The sequence below is a fragment of the Triticum aestivum genome, chromosome 6B, assembly GCF_018294505.1.
Source record: "Triticum aestivum cultivar Chinese Spring chromosome 6B, IWGSC CS RefSeq v2.1, whole genome shotgun sequence".
In the NCBI taxonomy this organism is placed as follows: domain Eukaryota; kingdom Viridiplantae; phylum Streptophyta; class Magnoliopsida; order Poales; family Poaceae; genus Triticum; species Triticum aestivum.
Genome location: NC_057810.1, coordinates 462,302,320 through 462,316,818, shown reverse-complemented (window position 1 = coordinate 462,316,818; position 14,499 = coordinate 462,302,320). Strand labels below are relative to the sequence as shown.

The 14,499-nt window shown below is 43.0% G+C and overlaps 1 protein-coding gene across 2 annotated transcripts; it reads left to right on the top strand.

Moving 5' to 3' along the window:
• Positions 1-8,487: 8,487 nt before the first annotated feature.
• Positions 8,488-14,042, top strand: LOC123137473 (uncharacterized). 2 transcript variants are annotated; one of them, XR_006468311.1, is made up of 9 exons: positions 8,488-8,686; positions 9,240-9,350; positions 9,833-9,970; positions 10,096-10,227; positions 10,314-10,430; positions 11,012-11,111; positions 11,199-11,256; positions 11,373-13,418; positions 13,502-14,042. XR_006468311.1 is itself a non-coding variant. In XM_044557249.1 (8 exons), exons 1-8 carry the CDS (start codon positions 8,566-8,568, stop codon positions 12,240-12,242), a joined length of 1,647 nt encoding a protein of 548 aa, XP_044413184.1. In that variant the 5' UTR covers positions 8,488-8,565; the 3' UTR covers positions 12,243-14,041. The 2 variants fall into 2 exon arrangements, 1 of the variants encoding a protein (XP_044413184.1); XM_044557249.1 differs by having other exon boundaries at positions 11,373-14,041.
• Positions 14,043-14,499: the final 457 nt, after the last annotated feature.

Here is a 14,499-nt window from a genome sequence, read left to right as displayed (position 1 = left end):
ATGAAGCCCACAATGATATTAAAGATGGCGGTTCATAGACAAGGGCCCAAGGCCCAAGGGCGATTTAAGGCCCGTAGGAGTAAACCGCCATATATGTATAACTTGTATTGTAAGGCATGTATAGATAGTCACCGAGCCGAACACGTTGTCTATGAGCCGGTCGGGACTCCGTGAGCCGTTGGGCGTCAACCTGTGTATATAAAGGGACGACCCGGCGGCGGTTCAGTGCAAGAAACAACAGATCTAAAACTAGGTCAAGCGGATTCGCTCCCTGGTAATCAAGACATAAGCAATACCACCTCAAACTGGATTAGGCCTTTACCTTCACCGCAAGGGGCCGAATCAGTATAAACTCCTGTGTCATTTGTCCTGTTTAACCCCTTTACGCTAACCTAGTTGCGATGGCTCCACAACTAAGTCCTTTCGCTAGGACATCTACCGTGACTATTCCACGACAATTACCGTACCACTCTGGTGCGGATCGTACTCTGGTTGACCTACGAGGTTCGGTAGTAACTTGATCTGAAGTTTCATGATCATCATCATTAGCTTCCTCACTAATTGGTGTAAGAATCACTGGAACTAACTTCTGTGATGAACTACTTTCCAATTCGGGAGAAGGTACAATTACCTCATCAAGTTCTACTTTCCTCCCACTCACTTCTTTCGAGAGAAACTCCTCTAGAAAGGATCCATTCCTAGCAACAAATATCTTGCCTTCGGATCTATGATAGAAGGTATACCCAACGATTTCATTTGGGTATCCTATGAACACGCATTTCTCCGATTTGGGTTCGAGCTTATTAGGTTGAAGCTTTTTCACATAAGCATCGCAGCCCCAAACTTTAAGAAACGATAGCTTAGGTTTGTTGCCAAACCACAGTTCATATGGTGTCATCTCAACGGATTTAGATGGTGACCTATTTAACATGAATGCGGCCGTCTCTAAAGCATAAACCCAAAACGATAGCGGTAAACCAGTAAGAGACATCATAAATCGCACCATGTCTAATAAAATACAGTTACGACATTCAAACACACCATTACGTTGTGGTGTTCCAGGTGGCGTGAGTTGTGAAACTATTCCACATTGTTTCAAATGAAGACCAAACTCATAACTCAAATATTCACCTTCGCGATCAGATCGTAGAAACTTTATTTTCTTGTTACGATGATTTTCCACTTCACTCTGAAATTCTTTGAACTTTTCAAATGTTTCAGACTTATGTTTCATTAAGTAGATATACCCATATCTGCTTAAATCATCTGTGAAGGTTAGAAATAACGATACCCGTCGCAAGCCTCAACACTCATCGGACCGCATACATCGGTATGTATTATTTCTAATAGGTCAGTGGCTCACTCCATTGTTCCAGAGAACGGATTCTTAGTCATCTTCCCCATGAGGCATGGTTCACAAGCATCAAGTGATTCATAATCAAGTGATTCCAAAAGCCCATCAGCTTGGAGTTTCTTCATGCGCTTTTACCCCAATATGACCTAAACGGCAGTGCAACAAATAAGTTGCACTATCATTACTAACTTTGAATCTTCTGGCTTCAATATTATGAATATGTATATCACTACGATCGAGATTCAACAAAAATAGACCACTCATCAAGGGTGCATGACCATAAAAGATATTATTCATATAAATAGAGCAACCATTATTCTCTGATTTAAATGAATAATCGTCTCGCATCAAAGAAGATCAAGATATAATGTTCATGCTCAACGTTGGCACCAAATAATAATTATTCAGGTCTAAAACTAATCCTGAAGGTAGATGTAGAGGTAGCGTGCCGACGGCGATCACATCGACCTTGGAACCAGTTCCGACGCGCATCGTCACCTCGTCCTTAGCCAATCTTCGTTTAATCTGTAGCCCCTGTTTTGAGTTGCAAATATGAGCAACAGAACCAGTATCATATACCCAGGCGCTACTATGAGCATTAGTAAGGTACACATCAATAACATGTATATCAAATATACCTTTCACTTTGCCATCCTTCTTATCCGCCAAAAACTTGGGGCAATTCCGTTTCTAGTGAACAGTCCCTTTGTAGTAGAAGCACTCAGTTTCAGGCTTAGGTCCAGACTTGGGCTTCTTCCCGGGAGTAGCAACTTGCTTGCTATTCTTCTTGAAGTTCCCCTTCTTCCCTTTGCCCTTTTTCTTGAAACTAGTGGTCTTGTTAACCATCAAACTTGATGCTCCTTTTTGATTTCTACCTCCGTAACCTTTAGCATTGCGAAGAGCTCGGACATTGTCTTTTCCATCCCTTGCATATTATAGTTCATCACGAAGCCTTTATAGCTTGGTGGCAGTGATTGAAGAACTCTGTCAATAACACTATCATCAGGAAGATTAACTCCCAGCTAAGTCAAGTGGTTATGGTACCCAGACATTCTAAGTATGTGTTCACTAACAGAACTCTTCTCCTCCATCTTGTAGCTATAGAACTTGTTGGATACTTCATATCTCTCAACTCGGACATTTGCTTGAAATATTAACTTCAACTCTTGGAACATCTCATATGCTTCATGGCGTTCAAAACATCTTTGAAGTCCCGATTCTAAACCGTAAAGCATGGCACACTGAACTATCGAGTAGTCATCAACACGCGACTGCCAGGCATTCACAATGTCTGCAGTTGCTGGGGGCAGGTGGTACACCTAGCGGCGCTTCAAGGACATAATTCTTCTGTGCAACAATGAGTATAATCCTCAAGTTACGGACCCAGTCCGTGTAGTTGCTACCATCATCTTTCAACTTAACTTTCTCTAGGAACACATTAAAATTCAAGGGAACCGTAGCATGGGCCATTGATCTACAACAACATAGATATGCAAAAAACTATCAGGACTAAGTTCATGATAAATTAAAGTTCAATTAGTCATATTACTAAACAACTCCCACTTAGATAGACATCCCTCTAGTCATCTAAATGATCATGTGATCCACATCAACTAAACCATGTCCGATCATCACGTGAGATGGAGTAGTTTTCAATGGTGAACATCTCTATGTTGATCATATCTATTATATGATTCACGTTCGACCTTTCGATCTCAGTGTTCTGAGGCCATGTCTGCATATGCTAGGCTCGTCAAGTTTAACCCGAGTATTCTGCATGTGCAGAATTGGCTTGCACCTGTTGTATGTGAATGTAGAGCTTATCACACCCGATCATCACGTGGTGTCTCGGCACGACGAACTGTAGCAGTGGTGCATACTCAGGGAGAACATTTATACCTTGAAATTAAGTGAGGGATCATCTTATAATTCTGCCGTCGTACTACGCAAAATAAGATGCACAAAAGATAAACATCACATGCAATCAAAGTATGTGACATGATATGGCCATCATCATCTTGTGCCTTTGATCTCTATCTCCAAAGCACCGTCGTGATCTCCATTGTCACCGGCTTGACACCTTGATCTCCATCGTAGCATCGTTGTCATCTCGCCAACTATTGCCTCTACGACTATTGCTACCGCTTAGTGATAAAGTAAAGCAATTACATGGCGATTGCATTTCATACAATAAAGCGACAACCATATGGCTCCTGCTAGTTGATGATAACTTTGTTACAAAACATGATCATCTCATACAACAATTTATATCACATCATGTCTTGACCATATCACATCACAACAAGCCCTGCAAAAACAAGTTACACGTCCTCTACTTTGTTGTTGCAAGTTTTACGTGGCTTCTATGGGCTTCTAGCAAGAACCGTTCTTACCTACGCATCAAAACCACAACGATTTTTTGTCAAGTGTGCTGTTTTAACCTTCAACAAGGACCGGTCGTAGTCAAACTCGATTCAAATAAAGTTGGAGAAACAGACACCCGCCAGCCACTTGTGTGCAAAGCACGTCGGTAGAACCAGTCTCATGAACGCGGTCATGTAATGTCGGACCGGGCCGCTTCATCCAACAATATCGCTGAATCAAAGTAAGACGTTGGTGGTAAGCAATATGACTATTATCGCCCACAACTCTTTGTGTTCTACTCGTGCGTATCATCTACGCATAGACCTGGCTCGGATGCCACTGTTGGGGAACGTAGCATGCAATTTCAAAAAAATTCATACGATCACGCAAGATCTCTCTAGGAGATGCGTAGCAACAAGAGGGGGAGAGTGTGTCCACGTACCCTCGTAGACCGAAAGCAGAAGCGTTAGTTTAACGCGATTGATGTAGTCGAACATCTTCATGATCCAAGTACCGAACGTACGACACCTCCGTGTTCAGTACACATTCATATCGATGACGTCCCTTGAACTCTTGATCCAGTAGAGGGTCGAGGGAGAGTTCCGTCAGCACGACGGTGTGATGACGGTGATGGTGATGTGATCCGCACAGGGCTTAACCTAAGCACTACGATGCTATGACTGGAGAAGTAAACTATGGAGGGGGGCACTGCACACAGCTAAGAAACAACTGTTGTGCCTTTGGGGTGCCCCCTGCCCACGTATATAAAGGAGGATAGGAGGGGGCAGCCGACCTAGAGGGGGCGCGCCAAGGGGGGGAGTCCTACCAGGACTCCCAGTCCTAGTAGGATTCCCCTTTCCTTTCCAGAGAAGAGGGGAAGGGGAAAGAGGTGGAGGAGAAGAAGGAAAGGGGGGCCGCGCCCCCACCCCTAGTCCAATTCGGTTTGGGCTAGGGGGGGCTCCTCCACCTGGCCGCCGGCCTCCTCTCTCCACTAGGGCCCATTAAGGCCCAATAGTCCCACCGGGGGTGCCGGTAACCTCTCGGTACTCCGAAACTTATCTGATACTTCCCGAAACCATTCCGGTGTCCGAATGTAACCTTCCAATATATCAATCTTTACCTCTCGACCATTTAGAGACTCCTCGTAATGTCTGTGATCTCATCCGGGACTCCGAACAAACTTCGGTCACCAAAACACATAACTCATAATACAAATCGTCATCGAACGTTAAGCGTGCGGACCCTGCGGGTTCGATAACTATGTAGACATGACCGAGACACATCTCCGGTTAATAACCAATAGCGGAACCTGGATGCTCATATTGGATCCTACATATTCTACGAAGATCTTTATCGGTCAAACCACATAACAACATACGTCATTCCCTTTGTCATCGGTATCTTACTTGCCCAAGATTCGATCGTTGGTATCATCATACCTAGTCCAATCTTGTTACCGGCAAGTCTCTTTACTCGTTCCATAAAGCATCATCCCATAACTAACTCATTAGTCACATTGCTTGCAAAGCTTATAGTGATGTGCATTACCGAGAGGGCCCAGAGATACTTCTCCGATACACGGAGTGACAAATCCTAATCTTGATCTATGCCAACCCAACAAACATCTTCGGAGACACCTGTAGAGCATCTTTATAATCACCCAGTTACGTTGTGACGTTTGATAGCACACAAGGTGTTCCTCCGGTATTCGGGAGTTGCATAATCTCATAGTCAGAGGAACATGTATAAATCATGAAGAAAGCAATAGCAATAAAACTTAACGATCATTATGCTAAGCTAACGGATGGGTCTTGTCCATCACATCATTCTCTAATGATGTGATCCCATTCATCAAATGACAACACATGTCTATGGTCAGGAAACATAACCATCTTTGATTAACGAGCTAGTCAAGTAGAGGCATACTAGGGACACTCTTTTTTGTCTATGTATTCACACATGTACTAAGTTTCCAGTTAATACAGTTCTAGCATGAATAATTAACATTTATCATGATATAAATAAATATAAATAACAACTTTATTATTGCCTCTACGGCATATTTCCTTCATATAATTGATTCGGGTTCCTTTTCATGAAAAAACATTAAAAAGATAGAAATGAATGTATCTATTTTCTTCTCCTTGACGAGGCTCACTAGTGGCAACTTTGCATTGAAGGTAAAAAATGAATGTAGCCGCCCAAAGCTATTGTTTCCCCATACTTTCGTAGCTCATGCCCCAGGCATCTCCAAGGGGCGAGGTCAAACCTACCTCATTTGAGCCCAAGGGTGTTAAATAGTTTTGTATCTTTTGACAATGGATTTCCTCGATTTAACCATCATGTCGACCCGTCTCGGCAAGCCAGAGGAAGCAATGGACGAAGTTCTCGAATGTGCAGGTGCCATCGAAACTCAAGGTTTTCTATGGAGATTGACTCCCTCCCCACGGGTGATGTTCTTGCACATAGACACACTAGCGACGCTTGTAAAATTTATGTTGCCAAGGACTCATGGTGGCATTCGCTCATCAGTTGTACAATGGCATGTTGTGTGTGGGCTCTTGGAGACAAACTCATTGCAGAGCGCTTCATCGAGACTTCAGAACCATCGGCGCAATAGTGGCTTTTCATTTTTTATGGATTCAATGAAGAGTTCACTAGGGTAACCATGACTTTGTGGGCTACCTAACATGCTTGATGAAACACAATTCACAAGGACGTTGTCCGGAGCCCACTGTCCACACAAGCATTCATAGAAATTTTCCTGATGGATGCGGGTATGTTTGAGCAGTGAGCGACACTCCAAGTACCGATGTCACCGAGATTCGTGGTCAGGTGGATCCCGCCATCGGTGGGAAGCCTTAAGATCATTGTGAACAATACATTTAGAAAATAGCAACTAAATTCAACGATTTCGATTTGTTTTGGCAATAACAAGTGTTCTACTTAGGTGCCAAATTTGGTGGAGAAATAGCATTCATGGTGCTCTAAAAAGAAAAGTAAAATTCCACTTCAAAAATAGCCTTTTTAAGCACTACCATGAATATCATCTCTTCACGAAGTTTTTGCACGTAGCTACCATACAAACATGCTTGTTGTAAAATGATAATTCAGATTTAAAAGAATTTATGTTCGCCCAGATTCATATGGCCTGCCTTTTTCCAATTTGAATTGAGCTACTGAAGAAATCCTTGGAAGATGCTGATGACGGAATCCTGGGAGAAGTCATCGCCAAAAACCACTATTTTCGCTCTACCCCGGCCTCCGCCATTGAACAATATGGCCGCCCTCTCGGTGGACGGTTCCTACTCAGCATTAGATGGCATAACGTCAGTATGATCCTTAGGAGGCATGGCAGAAGTGTCATCTTTGCGACATACAGATTCTTGTTTTACTGCAATGATGCTTTGGAGGCGGAAGTACATGCGTTAATGAAGGGTGTAATCTTGGTTATATAACATAAGGACCTCTCGGTGAGGGTGCAATCAGACTCGTCAACGATCTTCTCTGGTGAACACTGGCTCGATGCGCATATGCTCAGTTAGCCTTCGAGATTAAAGCCTTGATAGTTGTGTGGGAGTTTATTCCACAAAAACTTCATATGAATCAGAATAGAGTACCATATCGTTTGGCAAGTTATAGCCGCACTGAAGTAGCATAGCTGGATGGTATGCAGAGGCCTCCCATGTATCTAGGATCTCTTGCCTCATGATTGTAAATGATTTTAATTCTATAATTTTGAAATAAAACCACTCTTTCCCTCGGAAAAACCTTGACTTTGTCCAATTTAGGGTTCCAATTCCCTCTTCCTTTACCTTCGGCTGTTTTTTACGTGCATGTTAGAAATAATGGGCCTAACCCACTTGAAACCTTAAACTAGGCCCATGAAAAAATGCAAGTGGTGGTGCTAAAAGTTTGTCCCATACCGCTAGTGAAGAAAGTATTAGACCACTTTATATAGTGAGTTCTCTACACCATATTTAGTGATGTGTTAAGGAAAGAAATAGAAGACAACACGGGCACGAGCACGAGGCTCAGGGTTGAGCGTGCACGTGAGACATGAACGTGAATGGTCTGCCGAAATTCGGTCTGATGACTTCCAGGGGCGCAACTTTCTTTTGCCGTTTTATTTTTGATGTCTTGGCAGACAAATTAATTGTTTTTATACGGTAAGTATATGACTTAGAAATCAAGTCGTTTGAGATTGTGATCGCGACATGATACCGCCTCTGGTCCTATTATATATTGGCCACCAATCACGACCAAAAACACATCGAAAACACATAGAGTTTTGTCTCGTCTTGCAACTTGCTCACCACCGTAGTCTACTCCGTCCCGAATGCCGACGTGCATCGACGTGCGGGAGAGCAAGTCTCCGGAACTACTCATAGTCGTCTACAACGTCGTTAGCAACAGATCATCACCAACATCATCATCAATAACATCGCTATGCAACAACTAACGAACAGTACGTCTATCGTGATCTGTTTATGTCTCTATCTGTAGTAGTTGTTACATGTGCAATGTTGTTATGCATATTTTCATGTTAATCTAGTATGCTAGTAGTAGATTGTTGCATGATAGTTTATATTCTAGTCATGAATTATTTACTGAAATTAATCATGAATTTGCCTCATATTTCAACACCTGCAATAATCTACTCCAACTTACCATACGGGAACTTGAAAAAAAAACTTAACATGTGGGTTTCCACTTGTCAGTTGACCAGAGCCGAAGGCGCAAACTTCCCCGCTTCCTCCCCTCAAAAAAAAAAATAAAAAAAAATTCCCCGCTTGCTGCGCTCGACTGTTGGCGCGCACCGACCCAAGCGGCGGCGGCGTCGGGCGATGGATCGCCCCCAGCTCCGGAACCCTAGCAGCCGCCCTGTTAAGCCGCCGCGGCCACCACGGGGCTCGGCCGTCCAGCCCCCTCCGGCGTCGAGGCCTGCCCCCGAGGCCTCCTCTCCAGGCTCGTCTCCCCCACCTCCACCGCTTTTACGATTCTTGTATAACCCCTCGAGTTCTTGGAACCAAGATCGAGGCAGAAGTTCCCGTCTTGTGGGTTGAGTCGGGATTTGGGGTTCAGGAAGACGCCGTGGATTTGAATCTACGGTTCGATTCTTATTGGACTGGAATGCTGGTCCTGCGTTCCCCCCAAAAGAAAAACAGAAGAGTTCATGACATTTTGGGGAGAGTTGGGATCATTTCCCTCTCGATTTAGTAGGATTTGGTGTCGGTTTAAAGTCCGTACGCTTCCGTTCCCTACCTACACGTTGATGGTTTCCGTCTGTTCCTTGTGATTCTTGAGTGGCGTGTTCGGTTTCTGCGAGGTCATGGGATTATAGGATCTTTTTTCACTTCTTTGAATTTTGTTTGTACAACTCTGGCTATTGCGAAAATCTAGCTAATTGGCCCTCAAGTACGAACATGTTGGTGATTGCAGCCTTTCTTGAGTGAGAGTTCCATCCTGCAAATCATTCTTTATTTCTGGCTTCATGTAATGATTGACTATCTAATGGCAGATGGAAGGCCAAGAAAAAAGGTTCGATTTGCAAGTGAAGCTGGTAGTCATCACATACATGCGAGACAGGATGCTGCTAACACAAGAAAAGCTGAGAAAACAAAGCCCCAAGGTTAGGTGCCTCTAGTCTCACTGGAACTCCTGTCTTTCTTAACAGTACTGAATTTATGCATTAGTACTCTTTTAGACGCCATATGTTTCTGCATCTTGCAATTCTGTAATCACAGCTCAAAGGGGGCGTTGTGCCACAACTATAATCTGGTAACTTTGGTTCTTTTCTTATGTGTCAACCTGTTTGCTTATTGGAATTCCTAGTCAAAGGTTCAATATGCTCTAAATTCAAAAGGTTGCTTGTACTGTACTTGTTAGATTGTTCGAGCCATGTGATATTTAATTTTCTGTTGGAAGGATCAATGCTGGTCTGGGAACAACCCACCTGATGACTTGTATTCAAACATTCAAATTTGCAAAATACACAGAATCAGACAATCAAGTCTGCCTAAGATTGGAGTAACAGAAAATAAAAATAAAAGCAATAGTAATAAATAATGTGTGTTATTTGACTCTCCTATTTGGGCATCACTTCCTATGCAGGTTCCGATGCGAAAACTACCGAACTCAAATTCTTTAAGAAATTGTGGGAGCAGTCAGGATGTAGATCCCGTTCCCTCAGACAACCTCATCAAAACATTGTGCCAAGCATCTCCAAGCAAAAAGAGGGTGATAGAATGGGTTTGTAATTTTTTATCCACTCTTGCTGTCCTATAGTATCATTCTCTTTGATTCTTCTTGCTTCATAAAAGGAGCTGCAACGGATCAGTCCTATGATCTTCTTCTGTTCTTTCTGCATCTTGTAGAACCACAGAACATGACGTCGCACAAGAAGTTCCCTGCCCAGAATGTTACTCTGTGTCCTGATGAGACCCCAGCCACACCCTTGAACAATGTAATCTCTAATGAGCAAGTGGAAGTGCAAGCCTCACATTCTGGTCCGGTTTTCTTTCTCTGGCCCCTTCTTTTAATTATTAGTGATATGTCGCTAGACTCTTCTCACTATTGATCCTCTTCTCTGCAGAATATCACAATCATGATACACCTCAGTTAAAACCATGTCATATCCTGCCAATGGGTCATGTTTTCACACCCACGATTCAGACACCATTTGAAATTGCAGGGATTTCAAGAAATACCGGTGAGCACATGCTCATTACTCGATACAAATGTTTAGTGCAATCACTACGTTACTGCTTTGTTATCAAAAGAAATACGTACTACATACTGCTGAACGTTTTGCTGTATACAGTTATATGACATATGACATAGTTGAAACTTTATTTACCATGTTTGCAATTTGGGAGTGAACAAACTTAAGATGTACTACTAGTACTAAAACTAAAATAGATGCGAATATAATAATATCATGCCTTTAATCATGGTATTTTATTAGTCTTAGATGCTCTTTTTCCTTGCTAGCTACCGGATATCTGTTTCTGAAATGTACATATTTTTTCCTTGCGTGGATGCTGATATGTGTCCTGCAATCGTTCCCTGCTACAAGCACATGTTACTGCTTAGATACATCACCTTGTTGAGATGATGATTCACCGTATCTAAATTCTGCAATTCCCAAGTTCTGAAAATCTTTTGTAAGGTTGTGTCCGCGAGATCATATGTTGTTAGCAGTGTATTTCTAGCAAATTTACAATTGCTACATTCAGATGAGATGTTAATCCCATTATGTTTCCACTTCTGGTATACCGGTAATATACGCAGAACCTGGGAGTGGACGGATGTTTTCAGAAAAGAGAAGAAAATTATTAAAGCTAGCTGCAAAAACTGTGTCAATGGAAAGTTGCGAGTTGTTGCGAAAAAGGTTGTTATTATATTACTGAATAATTTAATTTATTTTTTATATTTTTATGTACTTTAATATTGTTGGTGCGGTGATTGAACTTTTCAGATCAGAATTTTTTGCTGATATCTTGCAAAGGTTAGGCGCCAACGACATAATAAGAAAGGTATTCTTTGCTGAGCCCCTCTAGTTTGAACGCTTATAGTTACAAATGTATCATCACCTACTTAAAATTCTGTTATCTAGTTGGTTTACCTCTGACAGCTACCTAATGCAATGCAGCATCATAAAGAGCCCATGAGACAGAGGGAAATGGTTCACAGATGTGCTCGTTCTGATCCCAGAGGTCATTTTGAAAACATGCTTGATTACGGGGGTGACTTCAAATCATCAAGTAAACTGATATTGGGCAAAGAGTCATCCTCATATGCAAGTGACGAATCACGTCAATTCTTAGCATTGCCATGGGTAGACAACCAGGGTCTTCCAAGTTTTCCTGATTGGAAAGATGATTTATCTTGTGGGGACAATGAAGCACATGAGGGCATGTCATTACCATCAGCATATACTACAAAACTTTCAAGTTCTGATTGGAAAAGGGACACTGTTCACAACCAGGTCTCCAACTTGTTGCTAGAGGATGTTCAACACCTCCCCAAAGGAAAATTAGCTTCGGGTAATGAACTGGGCTGCAATATTCAATCTGAGCCATATGATCATGATGAATGGGATCCAATGCTGTTGCTAGCAGTCACTGAACCAATTCCAAATCGGTTGTCCTTCCCCTGTCAGATCAGAGAGCAGTCTGTGGCGTCGCGTGCAATATCAGATACTTCATGGCAACCTCAGTTTTCCAGATGCCTAGAGCATTGTACTTCTAGGTCGCTTGGACTGGAGGTGGATGGCTTGATTGAGGCAGGATTGTTTGATGATTCTGATGCTGGACATCAATCTGCATTTGATCAGTCACATGAGAAATGCACTTCTTCAAGCTTTTTAGGCCTTAGAAACGGAATTCTTGATAATAATGGTTTTAGCAGTATCTCCAACTTCCATGCTAGTGAGAGCAAGAGCATTGTGCCGAATCCAGACAGAAGTTGCCTGAATTCCATATATTCAACTTCAGATTACCCTTTTGAGCAGCGGTCATAGAGCTTTTGTGACTCTGCTGTCCGTATATCTTGTATGGATGGAATGGTGGATAAACATTTGACAGAGCCAGAGTTGTTTGATGATCCTGATACCGGGCTTGTACAGGGACTGGATCAGCTACCTTTGAAATTCACCGCTTCAAGTTTTTCCAAGTACACGTCTGGAATTCTTGATCATCATCATGACCCAAAGGACAGCTACAGCATTTTGCGCATGGATGCAAATGACACTTGTTTGGATTCCTTATCCTCGTATTCAGAGCGTTCTTGTAAGCAAAACTGGGAAAGCTTATGTGATTTCTCCACAGAATTGCGGTCATCATCACATCATGTCCAATCTCGTGGTGGTAGTTTGGAAGCTATGTTTGGTTTCTCGTCGAATGGGAGTATTTGCAATGATTTTGAAGATGACAACGGTATCACGCTAGTCGAAGGCAACACCAAGAGTAGCTTGTTCTGTACATCGGATCTTGCATTATTTGGTTCTTGCTCTACTAGAGATAGCATCAGCGAGACTCCCATGTTGTCGTTTGATGGTGTAAGGTGGTAGCTCTGCACTCCATTGTTCCTTGAAGTGCTATTTGTTTCTTTGTAGACTGACCCTGGTAGTGGACGATAAATTCCACTGGATGCAACTGCATGCTTGGTGGCCCTGGCTGCGCCAAGTGGACCCCTCCAAACCTTGGGGCAAATTTCCCAATCAAGGTGAATAAGTGTGGCGCTGGCCTTGTGCATGCAGCGTCGGTGGCTGTCGGTGATGGAATGCCTGCACGGTTATGGACAGATAGATCGCAGGTCAGTCCATAGCCGAGCTGGCACCTACAGTTCTTGCCGTGGTCAGGGTCATGAACTCTTAGCAGAGGTCACTTTCTGATGCCATCCTCAACAACCGCTGGACCAGAGACATTGCTGGGACTCTGAATGTGCAAGACATTGTGGAGTTTCTCCATCCTGCGGAAATCAGCGACACCCGGTCCATCTACCCTGGCATGGAAGACCAGTTTATCTGGAATTTATCTGAGTCAGGTTCCTATTCAGCTAAATCAGCATAAATGCCCTCTTCGGGGGTACTTTTGAGTCAACACTTCGGGATGGATGGGCTCCGTTGAAACGCAAGGTCTTGTCTTGGTTGGTGCAGCAAACAGATATTGGATGACAGATCATCTGAAACGCCACGGTCTGGTCGCTGTCCCCTTTGCTATCAGACAGCTGAAACACTGTCAGACATGCTAACTGAATGCATGCCCATTTGTAAGACAGGTCTTGCATGAGGTCCTCTCGCCCTTGTAGCTGTAGGCCACTGGTCCGCAGTCAGGCAAGACTTGCAACTCCTGGTTTGAGCAAGCTGCAACACGCGCCGGGGAAGACATCCTGAGAGGTGCACGATCACTCAACATCCTGACTACGTGGTGAGCTGAGAAACGACTGTGGTCTTGAACGACGCCTTGCTGCCGAACTGCAATGAGCAGTTGAATCGATCATGGTGGAGGTGGAGCAGTGGAAGCTGGCTGGAGCGAAGGTTCCATGTGTATAGTTCTTTTCTCTTCTTCGTTTGTCCTTGGTTTTGCGTAGACTAGGCTTGCTCACGTTTTTTTTTTGGAAGTTTTTTAGCTCTGGTTTTTATTTATACCAATGATCAAATCAGATGTGCTTGAACTGATGTATGAAGTTTGTAAATATTGCCAGAAAATGTATATATTTGATTTGCCTCCTGGGTTTGTTCTTGATGTTAGATTAGGGTGATGATGTGAAAACAAAGGCAGGGAGCTGAATGAGAGAGATGCTGCATGTATAGACAGACAAAATAAACAAACCGTTTCATCTTTTCATACTGTATTATCTTTGTTGATTGAAAAGTGTTGTCTCAGCATGCACGCGTGGATGGCATGCCATGTTGATTGATCAAAGCTTTGGGTATTTTGGTTCTATTTTAGAGAAAGAGTTGTACCATATTATGGTGGCTAAAGGAAACCGACAAGTTGGCGGTCAAAGACTCCAAAGTGACAAGATCAATTTCCCAAGCCTTTTGCCGCTCAACATGTGATGCGAGCTTTCGTTTGGACAAATTATATATGTAAGTGCACAGTACTTTCTTACAGTAAACAAAGCTGGAGTACATCTCATCCTCTGCACACCTGAGTTCACGGACGCTTTTCTTGGAAGTATCTACCCGGCCAAAACTTACTTTTTGTTGTTGCCTTCCAGGGCCCCTGTTTTTTTTCCCCAAAAAACAATACTGTGAGGACCAAACAAACACG

Coding starts and splice junctions, on each gene's coding strand:
- LOC123137473 (XM_044557249.1), top strand. CDS start 8,566: ATGGATCGCCCCCAGCTCCGGAACCCTAGCAGCCGCCCTGTTAAGCCG. Junction 10,228..10,313: donor AGTGCAAGCCTCACATTCTG/GTCCGGTTTTCT, acceptor TCTTCTCTGCAG/AATATCACAATCATGATACA. Junction 10,431..11,011: donor AGGGATTTCAAGAAATACCG/GTGAGCACATGC, acceptor TAATATACGCAG/AACCTGGGAGTGGACGGATG.